The sequence below is a fragment of the Drosophila nasuta genome, chromosome 3, assembly GCF_023558535.2.
Source record: "Drosophila nasuta strain 15112-1781.00 chromosome 3, ASM2355853v1, whole genome shotgun sequence".
Taxonomy (NCBI): domain Eukaryota; kingdom Metazoa; phylum Arthropoda; class Insecta; order Diptera; family Drosophilidae; genus Drosophila; species Drosophila nasuta.
In genome coordinates, this window is record NC_083457.1 from 22406961 (window position 1) to 22427940 (window position 20980).

Here is a 20980-nt window from a genome sequence, read left to right on the forward strand (position 1 = left end):
CGTGTTTATCACTTCAAGCACTAGGATGTTGTTGTTGTTGATGATGCGATGAGTTCCATCGCGCTCCAGCTGCCTGCCGTCCTTAAACCATTTCACCGATAACTCAGGACCATCGACAGCGCAAGCCATGCGTACACTTTGACCCGCCTCGGCAGTGCGATCGGACAGAAAGTTAATAAACTTCGGCAGACGTGCCTGTTCACGTCGTCGTTGCCAGTCGGCATCGCGTTCCTTTTCGCTAATCCGCTTAGCGATACTATATTTGCGCATCTGCTGCATAAACTCCTCGCCCTCGATGGCGGCAATGCGTTGCCAGCGTTCCTCCTCATGGGGATCGGGACGAGTGTACTCATCGGATGAGTCACTGCCACGTCGTTTTTCTTTCTTCAAGTCGGCGACTACGTCGTCTTCCTCGTTTAGCTCATCCTCGTCCTGATCTCTATTGACATCTTCGTCCTCATTGTAATCAGCTGCCTCCGTACCATCATCGGCATCATCTAGGAACGATGGATCCTCTTCATCATCCTCGGCTTCGGCTTCAGCTTCAGCTTCTGCCTCGGCCTCCTCTAATGCACGTTGCTCCGCTTCGAGTCGCTCCTGCTCCTCTTTTTCCTCTTTTAAACGTTTTTGGCGCTCCTCAAAGGTCTCACCTTTGGGCTTGGCGCGGTTCGCTTCCTCCTCAGCAGCCTTTGCTGCCGCCCTGGCCTGCTCTTCCATCTGTAGCACCATCTTGCTCTTTTTCGGTGGAGGTTTAGGAGCAGCTGCTGGTTGCTCAAACATCTTCTTGCTGGCCTTTTGACCACCGCCGATCTCCAGTTTCAAGGACAACTTGGGACTCGGAGACTTTTCTTTTTTCTCCTTCTTCTTGGGCGGCGCCTTCTTCTTGCCCTTCTTGACAGGCTCATCCTCATCGATGTCAACACTATCTTCACGATCATCGCCCAAGTCGCCGAATTCTTCGGCTTCGGAGCCCGCCAAAGGACTTTGATCCTTGTCAACAGACTTGCGGCCTACGCGTGGCTTACGAGCCTTCTTTTCCTTCTTCTTGGGCTTGACCTCCTCAATGATTTCCTCCTCTTCCTCGACCTCTTCGTATTCCTCAACAACGTAGATAACCTCAACGTTAGACACATCCATTACAGCAGCCCGATCAATTACTGACAAATCGGATGTTATGTAACGCACAGGTTTCTGAATATCCACAGGCTCGGAGATATCCATGATCAAGGCACGATCAAAGACAGCAATGTTGCACGTCGTCTGCGACTTGATGTCCCGGCCGAGTTCAAAGGGAGTTTTCTCCTTCTCCTCGCGCTTGAGGAATGGCGTAATGCTTCGCCATGTTGAAGGCGTGGCGCTTCGACGAGTCATGTACAAACTAAAGGGGGGTCTGACTCCGACCGTGTATGGGCGTGGCACTACGTCCGCGTAAACTACCCGGAGTGGGAGACTTGAGTTTCCGCTTCTTTTGCGTCGGCACCTGCAATGTATCCTGGGCTGGTGTTGCCTCCGGTTCAGCGGAGCCTCGGGGCTCAATATCACCTTCCGTCTCTCCCATCGCGATTATGGTTTGTCTTTTAGCTTATCACAGGACAAGGTCAAAAAAGTAATAAATTCGTTGCGAAAAAATGTGAATATGTAACGAAAAACCGATGAAAAAATAATAATCCGTTCGAGTCGAAAGATATATATATAGATTTTATATATGTAAATCCCGCAACGGTTCGATCGAAAAGAGTTTCCAGGACGTTAGACGTCCGTTCGATTCAAAAGAAGATTCACGACTGTCGGCATGTAGTGAGAGATTTGAAAATACATTCCTTCTCGAATGCATCCTAATTGTCAATCGATTGTTCACGCCAATTCGTTCGTTCGTTCTTTAGATATATACACGAACGTATATATCTGGCAACATGGTGCTTGCCAAAAAAATCTGCTATTTAAATGCATTAGTGTTTTAATTAATGCACCCAGTAAATTCAATTATATAAATTGCACTAAATATAGTGGCGTCTATTAAGACTATATAAAACTATAAATAAGCTTATAATATTTAACTTATGATAAAGTGAAAATGGATTGAATGAAATAATTTGGCCGAAGCACTTATGTATTACAATATTCCTGCAGAGTGAATATATATATGCTTACTTCCTATTTACTTTGGCAACAAATAATTGACTCATTTGCAATCTGACGTTAATTAATTAAGCACTAAATGGGGGTGGCATACGTATAATAGGTAAGTAGAATAGGCACTCACCTCGAATGTTGCGTGTAAATATTGGCGGAGTGCCAAATTTGGTTGAAGGTGCTTCGTATATAGTCACAAGACAGCTTGTTTCGACCTCTCCATTTCGATTAGACGCTATGCATCGATAAATGCCAGAATCGTTCATTTCTGTTGATTTGATTTCAAGGCAGGCTAGACCATCGTTCAAGGTTATCCTGTACTTGACATCATTCCCTATCTCTTCCTTCTGCTTGAACCATTGCACGCTCATATCCTGACCTGAGATTCCACACGTTAACTTCAAATCACTTCCTGTTGCCGAGTTGCGATTTGTAAGCATCAAATCTACAGTCGGCTTGCGCTTCGCACTTCGCGATTCCTTTCTCTCCTTGTATTCAGATTCCAAGGACTTGTAAGGTTTGGCTTGCCGCACGCTTACGCTGTCCTCAGAGCGTGTAATAATTGTCTCATCTCTACTGATCACATCCTCTTGAGAATCACTTGGCTTTGGCGATTGGACTGATTCTTCACTTTCATGACGCATTTTCTCAACCGATTCTTTCTTCGAAACCTTTTCTATTTTGCTCTCATATTCTTTTTTCTTTACTTCTGGCTTCTTTTCCCCTTCAACCATTGTCTCCGCACTTAATACCTTTTCAGTCTGCCTCTTCTGTTCTTTCTTTTCTTCCGAAAACTCTTTCTTTTGCTCATCTTGTTTCTTTTGTTGTTCATCCATTTTCTTCTCTTTTGTAGATACTTGCTCCACGAAACTCGCTTTCTCTACATCTGTTTTCCTAGGTTCTTTCTTCTCTGAAATCTTCTTCTCGGAGACTTTCTCGACAACAACCTCAGAAACGTCTGCTTTCTGGGCTTTCTTCTCAGCATCCGTCTCAGCTTGTTTCTTCTGCTTTTCATCTAGTTTCTTTTCTTGTGAAGATTCATTCGATAAAAGTTTTGCTTTCTGAGTTTCTGTATCTGGTTCCTTGATTTCTGTCTCGTTTTTCTCTGATATCTTCTCTTCAGAGACTTTCTCAGCAATTACTTGAGAAACATCTGCTTTCTGCGTTTTTTTCTCACCATCCATCTTAGCTTGTTTCTTCTGATTTTCGTCTACTTTCTTTTCTTCTGCAGATTCCTTCGATAAAAGTTTTGTTTTCTGAGTTTCTGTTTCTGCTTCCTTGTTTTCTGCTTCGTTCTTATCTGATATCTTCTCCTGGGAAATCTTTTCAGAAACAACTTCAGAAACTTCTGCTTTCTGGGCTTTTATCTCGGCATCTTTCTCGGCTTGTTTCTTCAGCTTTTTATCAATTACTTTCTCTTCAGGAGATTCTTTCGACAAAAGCTTCGCCTTCTGTGCTTCTGATTCAGGTTTCTTGACTTTAGATTGTTTCTTCTCCAAAATTGTCTCCTCAGAAATCCTTTCAGCAACCACTTCAGAAACTTCCCCTTTCTGGACTTTCTTCTCAGTATCCTTCTTAGCTTGTTTCTTCTGCTTTTCATCTAGTTCCTTTTCTTCTGCAGATTCTTTCGACAAAAGCTTCGCCTTCTGTGATTCTAATTCAAGTTCCTTAACTTCTGGCTTTTTCGTCTCTGAAATATTCTCCTCAGAGACCTTCTCAGCAACTATTTCTGAAACATCTGCTTTTTGAGCTTTCTTTTCAGCATCCTTCTCAGCTTGTTTCCTCTGCTTTTCATCTAGTTCCTTTTCTTCTGCAGATTCCTTTGACAAAAGTTTTGCTTTCTGGGCTTCTGTTTCAGGTTCCTTGATTTCTGTCTGTTTTTTCTCTGATATCGCCTCCTCGGAAACCTTCTCAGCAACTACTTCAGAAACATCAGCCTTCTGAGCTTTCTTCTCGGCATCCTTCTCAGCTTGTTTCCTCTGCTTTTCATCTAGTTTCTTGTCTCCTGCAGATTCTTTCGTCAAAAGCTTTGCTTTCTGAGCTTCTGTGTCTGGTTCCTTGATTTCTGTCTCTTTTTTCTCTGATGTTTTCTCCTCGGAAACCTTTTCAGCAACTACTTCAGAAACATCTGCTTTTTGGGCTTTCTTCTCAGCATCCTTCTCAGCTTGTTTCCTCTGCTTTTCATCTAGTTTCTTTTCTTCTGCAGATTCCTTTGACAAAAGTTTTGCTTTCTGGGCTTCTGTTTCAGGTTCCTTGATTTCTGTCTGTTTTTTCTCTGATATCGTCTCCTCGGAAACCTTCTCAGCAACTACTTCAGAAACATCTGCCTTCTGAGCTTTCTTCTCAGCATCCTTCTCAGTTTGTTTCCTCTGCTTTTCATCTAGTTTCTTTTCTTCTCCAGATTCTTTCGTCAAAAGCTTTGCTTTCTGAGCTTCTGTGTCTGGTTTCTTGATTTCTGTCTCTTTTTTCTCTGATGTCTTCTCCTCGGAGACCTTTTCAGCAGCTACTTGAGAAACATTTGCTTTCTGGGCTTTCTTCTCAGAATCCTTCTCAGCTTGTTTCCTCTGCTTTTCATCTAGTTTCTTTTCTTCTGCAGATTCCTTTGACAAAAGTTTTACTTTCTGGGCTTCTGTTTCAGGTTCCTTGATTTCTGTCTGTTTTTTCTCTGATATTGTCTCCTCGGAAACCTTCTCAGCAACTATTTCAGAAACATCAGCTTTCTGAGCTTTCTTCTCAGCATCCTTCTCAGCTTGTTTCCTCTGCTTTTCATCTAGTTTCTTTTCTTCTGCAGATTCTTTCGTCAAAAGCTTTGCTTTCTGAGCTTCTGTATCTGGTTCCTTGGTTTCTAGCTCTTTGTTCTCTGATGTTTTTTCCTCGGAGACTTTTTCAGAAACGTCTGCTTTCTGAACTTTTTTCTCAGCATCTTTTTTAGCTTGATTCTTCTGCTTTTCATCAATTTTTTTCTGATCATCTGATTCTTTCTCCAAAAGTTTCGTTTTCTGCGCTTCTGCTTCATGTTCTTCGACTTTAAGTTTAATCTCCTCTGGAATTTCTTCAGAAAGTCTCTCGGCAAGCACTTCAGCTTCTTCTTTCTTATGATCTTTAGTTAGATCATCTTGTTCCTCTTGTTTCTTTTCCTTAACATTTTCTACATCAAGTGTTGGTTCTTCGCCAATTTTTTTCTCTATCAAATTCTTATTCAGCTTTTGTAATTCCTCGCAAACATTCAGCATGGTTTTGGTTATGTTATGAATCTTTTCTTCCACTGTCGCAGTGTTTAATTTGTCCTGTTTCTTCTCAATATAGTCATACTCCTTAAGAAGAATAGTTTTCATTTCCTCAATTATGGGCCTTAGTGCAGCTGTTTTGTCATCCAAGAGATCATCTAATATGACAAATATGTCCATCAAGTTTTGTTGCAAATGGATCATCTTTTCAGACGACTTTTCAATGTGGAGATCAGATTTGATGCTCTCCGAAATCTTCTCTAAATTAACTAATTTTGGCAGAAGTAATGAAGGCTTTGCAAACATGTCAGTGTCGTCAATAAGTTTGATTGTGGCTTTAGTTAAAATAATATTTGCTTTAATTTCTTTCAAGTAATGGTTAATTATATTCTTAGAAGCAGCTGGATATAACTCAAGAACTGACTCGATAAATGCTTCAACTATGTTTTTATCATTTTCATCCTTAGGAGCGTTACCATCATATATATGGACAATGTGTTCTCTAAGTTTAAATATAGACTTGGCAACCTTCTCAGAGTCTGATGAGTTTTCGAGTAAATTTTTACTCTCCGCAACAATAACTTTCAAATTTTCGTTAGATGTATGTGACTCCGACAATTTGACAATATCTAAGATTTTCTGATTTAAAATCTCAAGTTTATTTGCCTCAGGAATCTCAAATCTCTCTTCAGTTCCAGATTCTTTTTCCTGCTGAGCTTTCTTTGCACCATCCTTTTGGATTTGTTTCGTCTCTTTTTCATCCACTTTCGTATCTCCTTTTTCTTCTTTCGAGGAACGTTTAGCTTTCTGCGCTTCTATTTCTGGTTCTTTTTTTTCTGATATGGAGACCTTCTCAGCAACTACTTCAGAAGCATCTGTTTTTTGGGCTTTCTTCTCAGCATCCTTCTCAGCTTGTTTCTTCTGCATTTCATCTAGTTTCTTTTCTTCTGCAGATTCCTTTAACAAAAGTTTTGCTTTCTGTGCTTCTATTTCTGCTTCCTTGATTTCTGTCTGTTTTTTCTCTGATATCTTCTCTTCAGCAATTACTTCAGAAACATCAGCCTTCTGAGCTTTCTTCTCAACATCCTTCCTAGTTTGTCTCTTCTGCTTTTCATCTAGTTTCTTTTCTTCTGCAGATTCCTTTGACGAAAGTTTTGCTTTCTGAGCTTCTGTATCTGGTTTCTTGATTTCTGTCTCTTTTTTCTCTGATATCTTCTCTTCAGAAACCTCCTCAGCAATTACTTCAGAAACATCTGCTTTCTGAGTTTTTTTCTCAGCATCCTTCTCAGATCGTTTCTTCTGCTTTTCATCTAGTTTCTTTTCTTCTGCAGATTCCTTTGACAAAAGTTTTGCTTTCTGAGCTTCTGTTTCTGCTTCCTTGCTTTCTGTATCTTTTTTCTCAAAAATCTCTTCCTCGGAAACCTTTTCAGCAACTACTTCAGAAACATCAGCCTTCTGAGCTTTCTTCTCAGCATCCTTCTCAGCTTGTTTCCTCTGCTTTTCATCTAGTTTCTTTTCTTCTGCAGATTCTTTCGTCAAAAGCTTTGCTTTCTGAGCTTCTGTGTCTGGTTCCTTGATTTCTGTCTGTTTTTTCTCTGATATCTTCTCTTCAGAGACCTTTTCAGCAATTACTTCAGAAACATCAGCCTTCTGAGCTTTCTTCTCAACATCCTTCTCAACTTGTTTCTTCTGCTTTTCATCTAGTTTCTTGTCTTCTGCAGATTCCTTTGACAAAAGTTTTGCTTTCTGAGCTTCTGTTTCTGCTTCTTTGCTTTCTGTTTTTTTTTTCTCTAAAATCTCTTCCTCGGAAACCTTTTCAGCAACTACTTCAGAAACATCAGCCTTCTGAGCTTTCTTCTCAGCATCCTTCTCAGCTTGTTTCCTCTGCTTTTCATCTAGTTTCTTTTCTTCTGCAGATTCTTTCGTCAAAAGCTTTGCTTTCTGAGCTTCTGTGTCTGGTTCCTTGATATCTGTCTCTTTTTTCTCTGATGTCTTCTCCTCAGAGACCTTTTCAGCAACAACTTCAGAAACATCTGCTTTTTGGGCTTTCTTCTCAGCATCCTTCTCAGCTTGTTTCCTCTGCTTTTCATCTAGTTTCTTTTCTTCTGCAGATTCTTTCGTCAAAAGCTTTGCTTTCTGAGCTTCTGTGTCTGGTTCCTTGATTTCTGTCTCTTTGTTCTTTGATGTCCTCTCCTCGGAGACCTTTTCAGCAACTACTTCAGAAACATCTGCTTTTTGGGCTTTCTTCTCAGCATCCTTCTCAGCTTGTTTCTTCTGCCTTTCATCTATTTCCTTTTCTTCTGCAGATTCCTTTGACAAAAGTTTTGCTTTCTGTGCTTCTGTTTCTGCTTCCTTGATTTCTGTCTCTTTTTTCTCTAAAATCTCTTCCTCGGAAACCTTCTCAGCAACAACTTCAGAAACATCTGCTTTCTGGGCTTTCTTCTCAGCATCCTTCTCAGCTTGTTTCCTCTGCTTTTCATCTAGTTTCTTTTTTTCTGCAGATTCCTTTGACAAAAGTTTTGCTTTCTGGGCTTCTGTTTCAGGTTCCTTGATTTCTATCTCTCGTTTCTCGGATATCGTCTCCTCGGAAACCTTCTCAGCAACTACTTCAGAAACATCTGCTTTCTGAGCTTTCTTTTCAGCATCATTCTCAGCTTGTTTCTTCTGTTTTTCATCCAGTTCCTTTTCTTCTGCAGATTCCTTTGACAAAAGTTTTGCTTTCTGTGCTTCTGTTTCTGCTTCCTTGATTTCTGTCTCTTTTTTCTCTAAAATCTTTTCCTCGGAAACCTTCTCAGCAACAACTTCAGAAACATCTGCTTTCTGGGCTTTTTTATCAGCATCCTTCTCAGCTTGATTCCTCTGCTTTTCATCTAGTTTCTTTTCTTCTGCAGATTCCTTTGACAAAAGTTTTGCTTTCTGGGCTTCTGTTTCAGGTTCCTTGATTTCTATCTCTCGTTTCTCGGATATCGTCTCCTCGCAAACCTTCTCAGCAACTTCTTCAGAAACATCTGCTTTCTGAGCTTTCTTCTCAGCATCCTTCTCAGCTTGTTTCCTCTGCTTTTCATCTAGTTCCTTTTCTTCTGCAGATTCCTTTGACAAAAGTTTTGCTTTCTGTGCTTCTGTTTCTGCTTCCTTGATTTCTGTCTCTTTTTTCTCTAAAATCTTTTCCTCGGAAACCTTCTCAGCAACAACTTCAGAAACATCTGCTTTCTGGGCTTTCTTCTCAGCATCCTTCTCAGCTTGTTTCCTCTGCTTTTCATCTAGTTTCTTTTCTTCTGCAGATTCCTTTGACAAAAGCTTTGCTTTCTGGGCTTCTGTTTCAGGATCCTTGATTTCTGTCTGTTTTTTCTCTGATAGTGTCTCCTCGGAAACCTTCTCAGCAACTATTTCAGAAACATCTGCTTTTTGAGCTTTCTTCTCAGCATCCTTCTCAGCTTGTTTCTTCTGCTTTTCATCTAGTTCCTTTTCTTCAGCAGATTCCTTTGACAAAAGTTTTGCTTTCTGTGCTTCTGTTTCAGGTTCCTTGATTTCTATCTGTCGTTTCTCGGATATCGTCTCCTCGCAAACCTTCTCAGCAACTACTTCAGAAACATCTGCTTTCTGAGCTTTCTTCTCAGCATCCTTCTCAGCTTGTTTCCTCGGCTTTTCATCTAGTTCCTTTTCTTCTGCAGATTCTTTTGACAAAAGTTTTGCTTTCTGTGCTTCTGTTTCTGCTTCCTTGATTTCTGTCTCTTTTTTCTCTAAAATCTTTTCCTCGGAAACCTTCTCAGCAACAACTTCAGAAACATCTGCTTTCTGGGCTTTCTTCTCAGCATCCTTCTCAGCTTGTTTCCTCTGCTTTTCATCTAGTTTCTTTTCTTCTGCAGATTCTTTCGTCAAAAGCTTTGCTTTCTGAGCTTCTGTATCTGGTTCCTTGGTTTCTAGCTCTTTTTTCTCTGATGTTTTTTCCTCGGAGACATTTTCAGAAACGTCTGCTTTCTGACCTTTTTTCTCAGCATCTTTTTTAGCTTGATTCTTCTGCTTTTCATCAATTTTTTTCTGATCTTCTGATTCTTTTTCCAAAAGTTTCGTTTTCTGCGCTTCTGCTTCATGTTCTTCGACTTTAAGTTTAATCTCCTCTGGAATTTCTTCAGAAAGTCTCTCGGCAAGCACTTCAGCTTCTTCTTTCTTATGATCTTTAGTTAGATCATCTTGTTGCTCTTGTTTCTTTTCCTTAACATTTTCTACATCAAGTGTTGGTTCTTCGCCAATTTTTTTCTCTATCAAATTCTTATTCAGCTTTTGTAATTCCTCGCAAACATTCAGCATGGTTTTGGTTATGTTATGAATCTTTTCTTCCACTGTCGCAGTGTTTAATTTGTCCTGTTTCTTCTCAATATAGTCATACTCCTTAAGAAGAATAGTTTTCATTTCCTCAATTATGGGCCTTAGTGCAGCTGTTTTGTCATCCAAGAGATCATCTAATATGACAAATATGTCCATCAAGTTTTGTTGCAAATGGATCATCTTTTCAGACGACTTTTCAATGTGGAGATCAGATTTGATGCTCTCCGAAATCTTCTCTAAATTAACTAATTTTGGCAGAAGTAATGAAGGCTTTGCAAACATGTCAGTGTCGTCAATAAGTTTTATTGTGGCTTTAGTTAAAATAATATTTGCTTTAATTTCTTTCAAGTAATGGTTAATTATATTCTTAGAAGCAGCTGGATATAACTCAAGAACTGACTCGATAAATGCTTCAACTATGTCTTTATCATTTTCATCCTTAGGAGCGTTACCATCATATGTATGGACAATGTGTTCTCTAAGTTTAAATATAGACTTGGCAACCTTCTCAGAATCTGATGAGTTTTCGAGTAAATTTTTACTCTCCGCAACAATAACTTTCAAATTTTCGTTAGATGTATGTGACTCCGACAATTTGACAATATCTAAGAATTTCTGATTTAAAATCTCAAGTTTATTTGCCTCAGGAATCTCAAATACTTGTTCAGGTTCAGTTCCAGATTCATTTTCCTGCTGACCTTTCTTTGCACCATCCTTTTGGATCTGTTTCTTCTCTTTTTCATCCACTTTCTTATCTTCTTTTTCTTCTTTCGAGAAAAGCTTAGCCTTTTGTGCTTCTATTTCACTTTCCATTGTTTCTTGTTCTATTTTCATTGATATCTTTTCAGCAACTACTTCAGAAACATCTGCCTTCTGGGCATTCTTCTCAGCATCCGAATCAGTTGGTTTCTTCTGCATTTCATTTAGCTTCTTGTCTTCTGCAGATTCCTTCGACAAAAGCTGCTCCTTCTGCGCTTCTGTTTCTGCTTCCTTTATTTCAGCTTTCTTGATTTCTGGTTCTTTCTTCTCTGATATCTTCTCCTGGGAAATCTTTTCAGCAATAACTTTAGAAACTTCAGCTTTCTTTTCAGCATCCTTTTCTGCTGCTTTCTTCTCTTTTCCATCTAGTTTCTTTTCTCCTGCAGATTCCTTTGATAAAAGCTTCGCTTTGTGTGCATCTGTTTCTGGTTTTTTGACTTCTGGTTCATTTTTCACTGATATTTTCTCTTCGTTGACCTTCTCAGCAACAGCTTCAGATTCTTCTCTCTTCTGATCTGTTGTGTCAGCTTCTTGTTCATTTCGTGGCTCTTGTTTATTTTGTTTAGTATCTTTAACACCTAGAAGTGATTCTTCATCACTTTTTTCTTTTACCAATTCTTTATTGAGATTTTGCAACTGTTCGCAAAGATTTAGCATTGTTTTTGTTATGTTATGAATCCTTTCTTCCACTGTCGCAGTGTTTAATTGTTCTTGTTTCTTTTCAATATAGTCATATTCATTAAGAAGAATGATTTTTATGTCCTCAATTAGGGGTTTCAGTATAGCGCTCTTATCGTCCAAAAGATCATCCAATATTACAAAAATGTCCATCAAGTTTTGTTGCAGATTGATCATTTTTTCAGACGATTTCTCAATGTGTGAATCAGATTTGATACTTTCCGAAATGTTATCCAGATTAATAAGTTTTGGCAGAAGTAATGAAGGTTTTGCAAACATTTCTGTATCATCAATTAGTTTGATTGCGGCTTTAGTCAAATTAATATTTGTTTTAATTTCTTTCAGGTAATGGGCAATCACATTCTCCGCGGCAGTTGGGCATAACTCAAGAACCGATTCGATAAATGCTTCTACGATTTCCTTGTCAGCTAGCTCGTTTGAAGATGTGCCTTCGTAAGTATGAACAATGTGCTCTCTGAGCTTAAAGATACCCTTTATTATTTTCTCAGGGTCTTGCAAGTTGTCAATGATATCCTGACTATTGCTTAGAATAGATTTCGCTTCATCGTTGTCTGGCTTGGATTTTAAAGTAGAAGACAACTGCTTGAAATTCTCAGTCAAGGTCTGAATAAGTATTTGTGGTGATACCTTCTTTGTTTTATGCACACCTGCATCAATTTCGTCTTTAGATTTCTTTTTAACTATTTCTTTAGCCTCTTCTTCTGACTTTCTCTTCACCTTAGTGTCAAGTTTCTTTTGGGAACCTTCGTTTGTTTTTTCCTGAATCTGTTGCTGTTGGATAACTTCCTGCTGCTGCTTAGTTATTTTGTGTTGTTCCTTAGTATCTTCTAGGTGTTGAACATCTTCTTGCACACCCTGTAGCTCAGACTTAAACGATTCTATCGTCTCCTGACTCTGTTGTTGTTGCTCTTTTTGTATATCGTCCTCTTGCTGGGCCTGTAAAGCAGCACTCAACTCAGTTAATTTTTGCTGGAGGTTGTTGATTTGTAACTGAACAGTATCAATAAGTGTTAATTGAGCAGGTGTAATCCGATTGAGTTCAGATTGAGAAAGAATTTCCTCTTCAATTTGAATGAGAGTTGATTCCAATTGACCCAATTCCTCAGTGTTCTCCTCTAGCAGCATCACACTTAAGGGATTATCATGCTGCAAGCCCTCCTCAATATGAGTCAAGAACGCTTTGCCCGATGAGACGTTCTCAATAATAATGCTAATATCAATTGGTACTTTGGGCTCTTTAGGGATCAGAGAGAGTTTCTTCAGCTCCGCTGATATAGCATCCATCTCTTGTAGCAATTCAATGATACGAATTGTACCTTCATTATTCTCAATGAAGTCAAAGACGGCAACCAAGCTGCTCTGGGTCTTGAGTAGACCGCCCAGCAGATCGTTGTTTTCCGCCACTTCGCTAACCTCGTTCAAAGATCGGAATGAGGCCATAAGACTTGTTTGCAGATTTATCATCAAAGTGGATGATTTATCTATATCTACGTTCGGTGAATCGGCAACAGCTTTGATGGTATCCAGCAGCTTAGCAAAGCTTGGATTAAGGTTGGCAATGTCTGGCTGCTGGCAGTAGGCATTAAATTGCTTGAAGGCTCTCTCGATCTTCGTGTACATCTCCTGAGCCAGCTGCGTCTCCAGCACAGGCAACGATAACAGTATATCCTCGAAAGCAGATTCGACATTATCCAATGAATCTACCAGTCCCGATTCGTAGGTGTGCACCAAGCTCTCCTTCAACTTGAACATCGTTTGAGCGATCTTCGCCTGAGCCAACACCGTGTGCTGTTGATCGCTGTCCGAGCTGAGCATTTCCTGAATATTTTTCAGATCCGAGTTCAATTGCTGCATGATTTCTCCCACTTGTTTTAGCTCCTCGTTGTTGTCCTTTTGGGTGACTTCCAGGCAAGCCTCCAGCTGTTTGATGCCACTGACGACGCCCTGCCTTACATCGTAGATTTCCACTTGCGGCTCATCTGTAACGACAGCCGCCTCTTGAACGGCCTCCTGCACAGTTTGTTTATGTCCAGTCGTCTTTAGCTCGGATATATCATCCGTGGACATATCGTGGGCATGTTCCAGCGCCTGCGGTTCGATTTGCTCGCAATAATGCCTCAAATCTCGCAAGGGCGTTGCCAAAGTCTTCAACTTGGACAGCTCTAGATCGGTTAAACTTTCAGCGCCACTATGCGCAATACACTCTTCCACCTCGAGTACACAGCGCTCCAGGCTGCAGATGGCAGCGGCAAAAGTGCCCGGATCAGTGCCCTCGGAAATCGAATGAACAGCTTCCACTGTGCTTGTCTCCTGCACCAGGGCAATGCTGTTCTGCAGCTCGTGCATTTTGAGTATGGCAGCTTGAAGTGATTCGCCTTCATCCGGTCGCAAGGAGGTCACGTCGAGGTCCTCGCAATGCAACAACACCGAGGCAATCCCATGGTTAAGATCAGCCAATAGAACTTCCGCTGGTTTCTTGATGGCTTCCGATGCTTGCTTTTCCTCTTCCGAGTGGACCTCTGGTTCCATGGGCAACGATTCAGCCAGGGACTTAAGAACGGAAACGTCGTCCAGCGTGGACAAATCTTCGCTCGATGCTTTTAGTGGCTGCAGATGTCCAAGTGCTTGAATGAAGCTGGTAAGTGGACTGGCAATCGCCAGCGTATTCCAGTTGAGTTGGCCCTCGAGAGCATCGCGCTGCTGAGCGAGCATATCATTAAAGTTGCTCAGTACATCGTTGTACTCGCTAAGCTCAGCTGCTGGATTGTCCAGTGTCTTGGCTAGATCAGCAAAGCTCTTTCCCATCTCGTAGAGAATGCGTGTCGTGTTCGCCTCATTGATATTGAGAGTCGTCTCTGTTTCGCTGAAGGTAGCCAAACCCTTGGCAATCTGCATAATGCGAAGCAGCGCAACTTGCGCTTCGTTTGCCGATGATCTAGTTTTAGCCGTCGCTTTGGGATTGTCATTGATGCGAATCAAGGCCAGCTGCAGCGTCTCAATGCTATCGATGGCCTCCTCTAGAGAAACCTTCGTCTCGAGCACTTTGCGTAATGCACTAAAGGATTTATCCTGCTGCGCCGCATGTTGTTCATCCTGTTGAATCTCCTGTTGCAGCATCTTGAACTCGTGCTCTTCAATATCGATGATAGCATTGCGTATAATATTACGTATGTTTTCCAGGGATTGCAGTGCTTGCTTATCTGGTTCACGTTCCCGTGAGGCGAGCAGCACTCCATGTCCCTTCTGAGTGCTCTCCTGCAGCAGGCTGAGCGGCTCAATAAGATCGGCCAGCGAACCGGACGTCGACTTTACTTCCGTCTGGCGTATGCAATAGTTGAGCTCATCGATGGGACGTTTTAGTCTTTCGAGCAATTGCACATGATGCCGTGTAATATCCTTGTCCAAAATGGTGCCAATGAGAGCGGACAGTTCATCCTTGAGATTCTGCAAACGAATCTTGACGTTGTCCGTTAGACGATTTGAAATGCGTTCGATGTTTGTCTCAAAATGCAGTACAGCTTGTGCAATTGACTGCAGCAGCTTTTGTGTGTCGGCATGATCCAAGGTAGCTTCCTCGGCACGCTCCGTATGTCCCGTCTCCAGGTCCTGGCTCAATTGAGCGAGACCATTCTGTATCTCCTGCAGTGGCGGCACCATCGATTCCACCGTCTGCACCGTAAACATTCCCGCTTCCACGCTATCCGACGTCTCGTTCACAATAAGCTCCAGACCCTTGTTCAGCTCAAAGAGCGGTGGGGTGACTATATCCAATATGGCCATGTTAATCTTCTGCTCCATGGACTCTGCCCCAGCCAACGATTCGGTCTTGTCCTCAATGGACTGCAGAGTTGATTGCAGCTCCTTAATGGGCTCCACAATGCTGTCAAGGACTTTCTTGTGTACCTTCTTGTAAATCTGTTCCTCGCTCTCCTCCAGAGAAAGCTCCATTTCGACGCGTTCCAGCGCCTCTTGTATTTTGGCTACAGGTTGACAGATGTCCTTCAAGGCGCTGGCTTCACTCGGCAGATTTGCTTCCGAGATGGTGGCAAAGGACACACTCTCGGGCACATCCTGCATCTTCTCGACGGCGTCGGAGAAATGCTTGGCTGCTTCTAGCTCCTGTGCCTCCTGCAGTAGCGTTTGCGACCGAATTGTGCCCTGGGTAATCTCCAGTCCCTGCTGTATATCCTCAGCAGTCAGACGAATCTGCGAACGCAAGTGTTCCGACTCAAACTTCTCGCTGACCAGCTTCAGTTCCTCGAGGGCACGCTTCATGTGTTCGGCAACGCTGTCAATAATGCAGACACTCGTGCGCTGAATCAGCGTGACGCCAGTTTCGTCGATCTCCACACACTTCTCAATCACCTGCAGGCCCAGATGCAATTTCTTAATGTCATCATCCATTGATTGGATGAGGGCATCGATTTGATTCTCACCCGAGTAGACACGCAGCTTGCTCTCGATCTGTTTGATGGGCTCAAGAATATTTCGGAGAATGGCAATGCTCTGATCTGCCGCCGCTGGAGTCATCATCATGGTGGACTGTTCCAGCACCTCGTTCTCCACAACGGACAGATGATTGTCTATAGTTCTCAGTAACTTAGCCAACGGCACCAAAGCAATAAGATTTTTGTTGATTTCCACTTCATCCGTAACTGCTTTCAGATGTGAGCTGGGCGTTACTAGAAGTCCATCGCCCACTGCACCGGAAATGTCCAGCAACCTTGCCTCATCTTCGGTTGTCTTAGAAGAGTCGCTGTTATCGGTGGGCTTCTTGGACTTTTTACGCTTAGGCGGCGCAGCAACTGCACCTTCGACTTCAGCTGCAGATTGAGCTGTAGCTGTTTTTTGCGAAGCGGACATCTGAGCGCTGGCAAAGGTTTGCAGGTCAGAGGTTTCTTCATCGGCATCCACTTCACTTTTGATTGATCCCGTAGCTTTGGAAAGACTAAAGAACTCTTCAGTTTCAGTAGGGCGCGACTGTTTTCGCTTCCGAATAGGCGCCGAAAGGGATAGCTCTTCCTCCATCTTCTCAAAGGATTGCTGTGCATACTGCTCGGCTGCTCGATCGAAGACGCCTTCCCTACCCGATGAGCCATGCACTGTGATCTCCGTGATAGAGATATCATCCATATCAGCCTCGGTGCGCATGTCCTCGTCATGGGTAAAATACTCGGGGGATATGTCAATGACCACTGCTTCCATGAGCAGCTTGCCAGACTGCGAAGTCTCCTTGACGAAACGCAGCGGTGGCAGCTCCACGATGTTGTGCTCTGTGACATGCTCGGATATCTGATCGGCATACATTTCGACAATTTTCAGCGCTTCTTCCTCTGTAAGATCTGGAGTTTCGTAGAGGGAAACAGAGACCTCTTTGCCATCGAAAGAGAAAGAGACGTCGCCCTTTTCATCGATTGTGATGTCTCCAACTGGCGTCTCGTACATCTGCGACGTTCGCTCCTCCTGTATGGTGGACAGCGAGTAGTTCCTTTGTAGTTCATTTTCACGCGGTTGCTCTTGTTTTGCAGTGCGCTGTGCGTCCTCGAAGCCCAGCAGCGAAGCAGAGCTAGCCACAACGCCCATGCAGTTCCTCGCCTCGCACGTGTATGTGCCGAGGCAGCAGGTGCCATCCTGCCCCGAGATGATGCGATGTATGTCACCAGGCTTGAGCTCAACGCCGTCCTTGTACCACTTGAGCACAGGCTGTGGCACACCAATGACCTTGCACTCTAGATTGACGGCGCCCTCCTCGGTGAGCACGGCACGCAGGCATTCAAGAAACCTTGGTTTCTTATAGTGCCGTGGGATTTGCAGTTTGAGGAAGCACGACGTGATGCTGGTGCCAAAATCATTGACGGCCACACACTTCCATTCCGCCTGGTCGATAAACTCCACACTCTTGATGTCCATTTGCCACTCGTCCTGCTCGCCACGATAATGATTATAGCGTTCGTTGGGATCAATCGGAAGTTCGTCGCGGAACCAGGTTAAGATTGGATCTGGCGTAGCCTTGACAACTACTTTAAATTGAAATGGTTCGTTGATCTTCGCATCGGTGCTCTTCAAGCCCGTTAGGAACTTGGGTGCTTGATTCTGATGTGTAAACACCAATCGCTCCTCGTCCGTCAGCTGATTCTGTATGTCCTCCATGGTCAACACAGCTGTGCTGCTCGTCTCTCCCATGCAGTTGCGTGCAATGCAGCAATAGGTACCCAGCGAATTGGTGCCAGTTAATTGATACACATCGCCCGGCTTCAGTTCGTGGCCATCCTTGAACCACTTGAGCACAGGGGTAGGAAAACCAACGACTTTGCACTCAAAGGAGACCAATCCCTCCTCGGTGAGCACCGCGCGCAGACTCTCCATAAAGCGGGGCTTGCGATAGTTGCGGGGAACTGCAAAAAGAATTTATTAGTACTTCTATAAAGAATCTCTTTCTCTGTCACTCACTGTCCATGTTGACCACAGAAGACGAGATGCCCACGCAGCCCTCAAAGCTGCTGACCACACACTTCCAGTCGCCGGCATCGCACGATTCCGATGGCTTAATCTCAATCATATAGACGCCAAGGCCATCCTCAATAAGCTTGTAGCGTTCAGCGGTGTCCACACGTCCATCCTTGTTGTACCAGGTGACGCTCTTGGGCCAAGGTGGCACGACAACTGTAAGCACGGAAATGTTTCATTAATATTAAGTATACGCACGATATTTATTGTAATAAATTTTGAATAATTAATTATGAATATAAATTGTATTAATTATTGTAAAACTAACTCAAATAACGAATGCAAAATCAACACGTTCATTGTAGAAAATGTACGCCATGTCCTCACCCTAGTGCTTAAGATTAAGTATACATATCATATGTTTAACAGATTACGTATACGCATTTTATTTTTGCTCGCAGTAGTGTGGAAATACTTCATACTTAGTATCCGTCAAATTTAAAGAAATATTAAGTATACGCCATGATGTCGTTAAATTATTCTTCAATTCATTAATATGACGTATACGCGACGAATATCCAATGCAAAGTCAACGTCATAAATGTAGAAAATTGCCAATATGTCACATCATCCCGCAAACGATCAATATTAAATATACGTCACAGACGTTTAAAGAAATTGCTAAACTTGACAAATTGCGTATACGCATTATTTCACACGCATTACTTCATAGTAAGTATACGTCAAATTTAAAGAATAATTGCGCATACGTCATGTTGTCTTTGAAGAGGCAGGAGAGAACGAGAAAATGAGCGGGGGTGTGTGGAAACGAGAGAGAGTGAGAGAATAAGATTATGATCTCTCTCTCGTTCCCTCTCTCTCTCGTTGGCAATTTTTGGTTTTGTTTTGCTCGTCTCATTCGGCAACTCAGCTCTGCTCTCGCGCCGGGAATGTTGTTGACCCACCTCAACAACAATCCAAGCATTCCCCCTCAATAGCATTCCAAGTGAATTTTCATTGAGTTCAAGTTTCTAGAGCACGAGAACACACGAGTATAAAAAAAAAAAACAAGCGCCACTAGCCGGTCGGCCTGAATCGCAAAACACTCAGCTATATAGGCAGCAATACATATATTTAAATATACTATATATAAATGTAGATGTTTGCGTTAAATAGGTATGGAAAATGTATAGAGAAATGGCTGTGCGAGAACAAATAAACAAAATGCAAAAAATGTTTTGCTTTTTTTGGCACCTGGCCAAACGCTAAACACAGAACGCCAACGCGCTAAGCACTCACCTTGACAGCCGAGCATGATGGTATCGCCAATGCGAACGCTCACATCTTTCAGCTCGTTCGTAAATATCGGCGGCGGCGCATTATTGCTAACACTGCAAAAGAGATGGAAAGAGAAAGAGAGTTTTTGTTAGCAACAATTCAATTCAATACGATTCATAGAGAATTCGTTTTAGGTACTCACTTGTCAGCTGGTTTCAACGAACCCTCGCGACTGCCACGACCCACGACATGCACCTTGGAGCTGGAATAGGTGACGCCCATGCAGTTCTTGGCCTCGCATGTGTACGTGCCCAACGAGGTGGGATCATCGGCATTCGCTGTTAGCGCAAAAATATCGCCGGCCTTAATCTCCTTGGAATCCTTGAACCAACGCAACATGGGCGTCGGCACGCCCACAACCTTGCACTCCAGCGACACGGTGCCCTGTTCGGTGAGCACCGCTCGCAGATCCTCCACAAACTCGGGAGTCTTGTAGGCCTTTGGCACGAGCACACTTAGGTTGGCCAAACAGGAATTGCGACCGCCCAAGTTTTCGGCCATTAACATCCATTGGCCGCCATCCTCGAGGATGACTGGACTCACTTCCAGATAGTGAAATGTGCCCTCATTCGTTTCTATAATACGATCGTTTTCGCAAATCCTTCGATCATTGCGGTACCAGGTAAGCTACATGCAGGAAGGCAAGAGGATTAATTGAAGATAATATAAATAGTGGTGCAAACAAAGCAATGTGATTTTTAAGTGGATAAAATTAATTAATTAAATTAATTAATGTCTCAACTTTTTAACAGAAATAGATATATCAAATGACTATTACTTTTTAACAGATTTTAATAATTTAGATGATTATTGTAATTATTTTAAATTATCTGCCAGACTTTTGAAAATAATTCATTAATTTAAAAAAATCACATACAAAAGCTATAAATCTATTTAGGACATCTAAGCCCATTGCCCATTTGCCCATTCTGCTTATTATGACTATAGTCCTATAGAGCATGTCAAAAAGCTTAGTTTATAATTAATGTACAAAAATGTGTTGATGATATACTTTCTGTTGCTGAGATACAAATTCTGGATGTATTAATAGTCAAAAAAAAAATCTATAAGAATTTTACTGAGAAGCACCGCACTAAATAAAATCACAAAATATTAAATGAATTGAAGCATTTAATCTAATAATGAAAACATTCATTCCCACTAATTCAATATTTCTTTGAAAAACAAAGTTCTATCACATTTCATGCTCAATCAAGATTTGTTGCAAGGCATATAATTAGATTACTAAAAGGCATGAATGAATAGCAAATGACAGACAAATTAAAGTACAACCGCATCAATAAAATATTTAATCTGCATTAAGCATCATGTGTGTCTAATCTTCGGTTTTTTCAATATGCTGTACCTTCAGATCTGTGGAGCTGCGTATTTCGGTGAGGAGACGCGTGCGTGTTCCCACTTTGACAGAGAGATCGACGAGGCGTCGTAGAAATACGGGTGGATCCTCGCCCGTTGATCTGTCCTCCACAATGAGTTCAACCTGCTTGCGCACAATGGCATCGCTCTTCGTGCGAGCAATTAGCGTATAGTGTCCGGCATCCTCGCGCTGCACATGCTCCACGGCCAGCTGGACGGCATTGCTCGTGTTTGTGATGCGAAAGCGATCGGAATTCTCGATGGGTATATCGTTGCGGTTCCTATGGGAGGCATACAGATGATTATAGCCAAGGCAAAGGTAGGATGCGAGCAATGAAGCGAAGCAGGAAAGAAAAAGAATTAGCAGTTTACCTTTTTCTATAGACCGACGAGGCAGAGGCCGAGGAGAGCGTGCCATGAATTTGTTTGTGTTCGTTGCACTTACAGCACTTTGAGCATCCGTTGCCCATTCTTCTTATTATATATTTTTAAATATTACTAAATCTTTTGGTTTATTTATTTACATGCAAACTCACACACACACACAGATACGCCCAGTTGCTATCCAATTCGAAATTAGAATAGAATAAATAATTGAGATAATAATAATAATCGAGTACGCCATATAAACATTAAGCACGTGCGCACATTCATCATTAAGAAAGTCGTTTATT

At 42.2% G+C, this 20980-nt stretch overlaps 1 protein-coding gene across 1 annotated transcript in view; it reads right to left on the bottom strand.

The window, feature by feature from the left end:
* Positions 1–20980, bottom strand: part of LOC132792085 (titin) — a 46202-nt gene that overhangs the window by 21565 nt on the left and 3657 nt on the right. The window contains 5 exon segments of the mRNA XM_060801314.1: positions 2264–17539; positions 17595–17807; positions 18891–18982; positions 19072–19556; positions 20296–20587. Coding sequence (XP_060657297.1) covers positions 2264–17539; positions 17595–17807; positions 18891–18982; positions 19072–19556; positions 20296–20587 — 16358 coding nt within the window.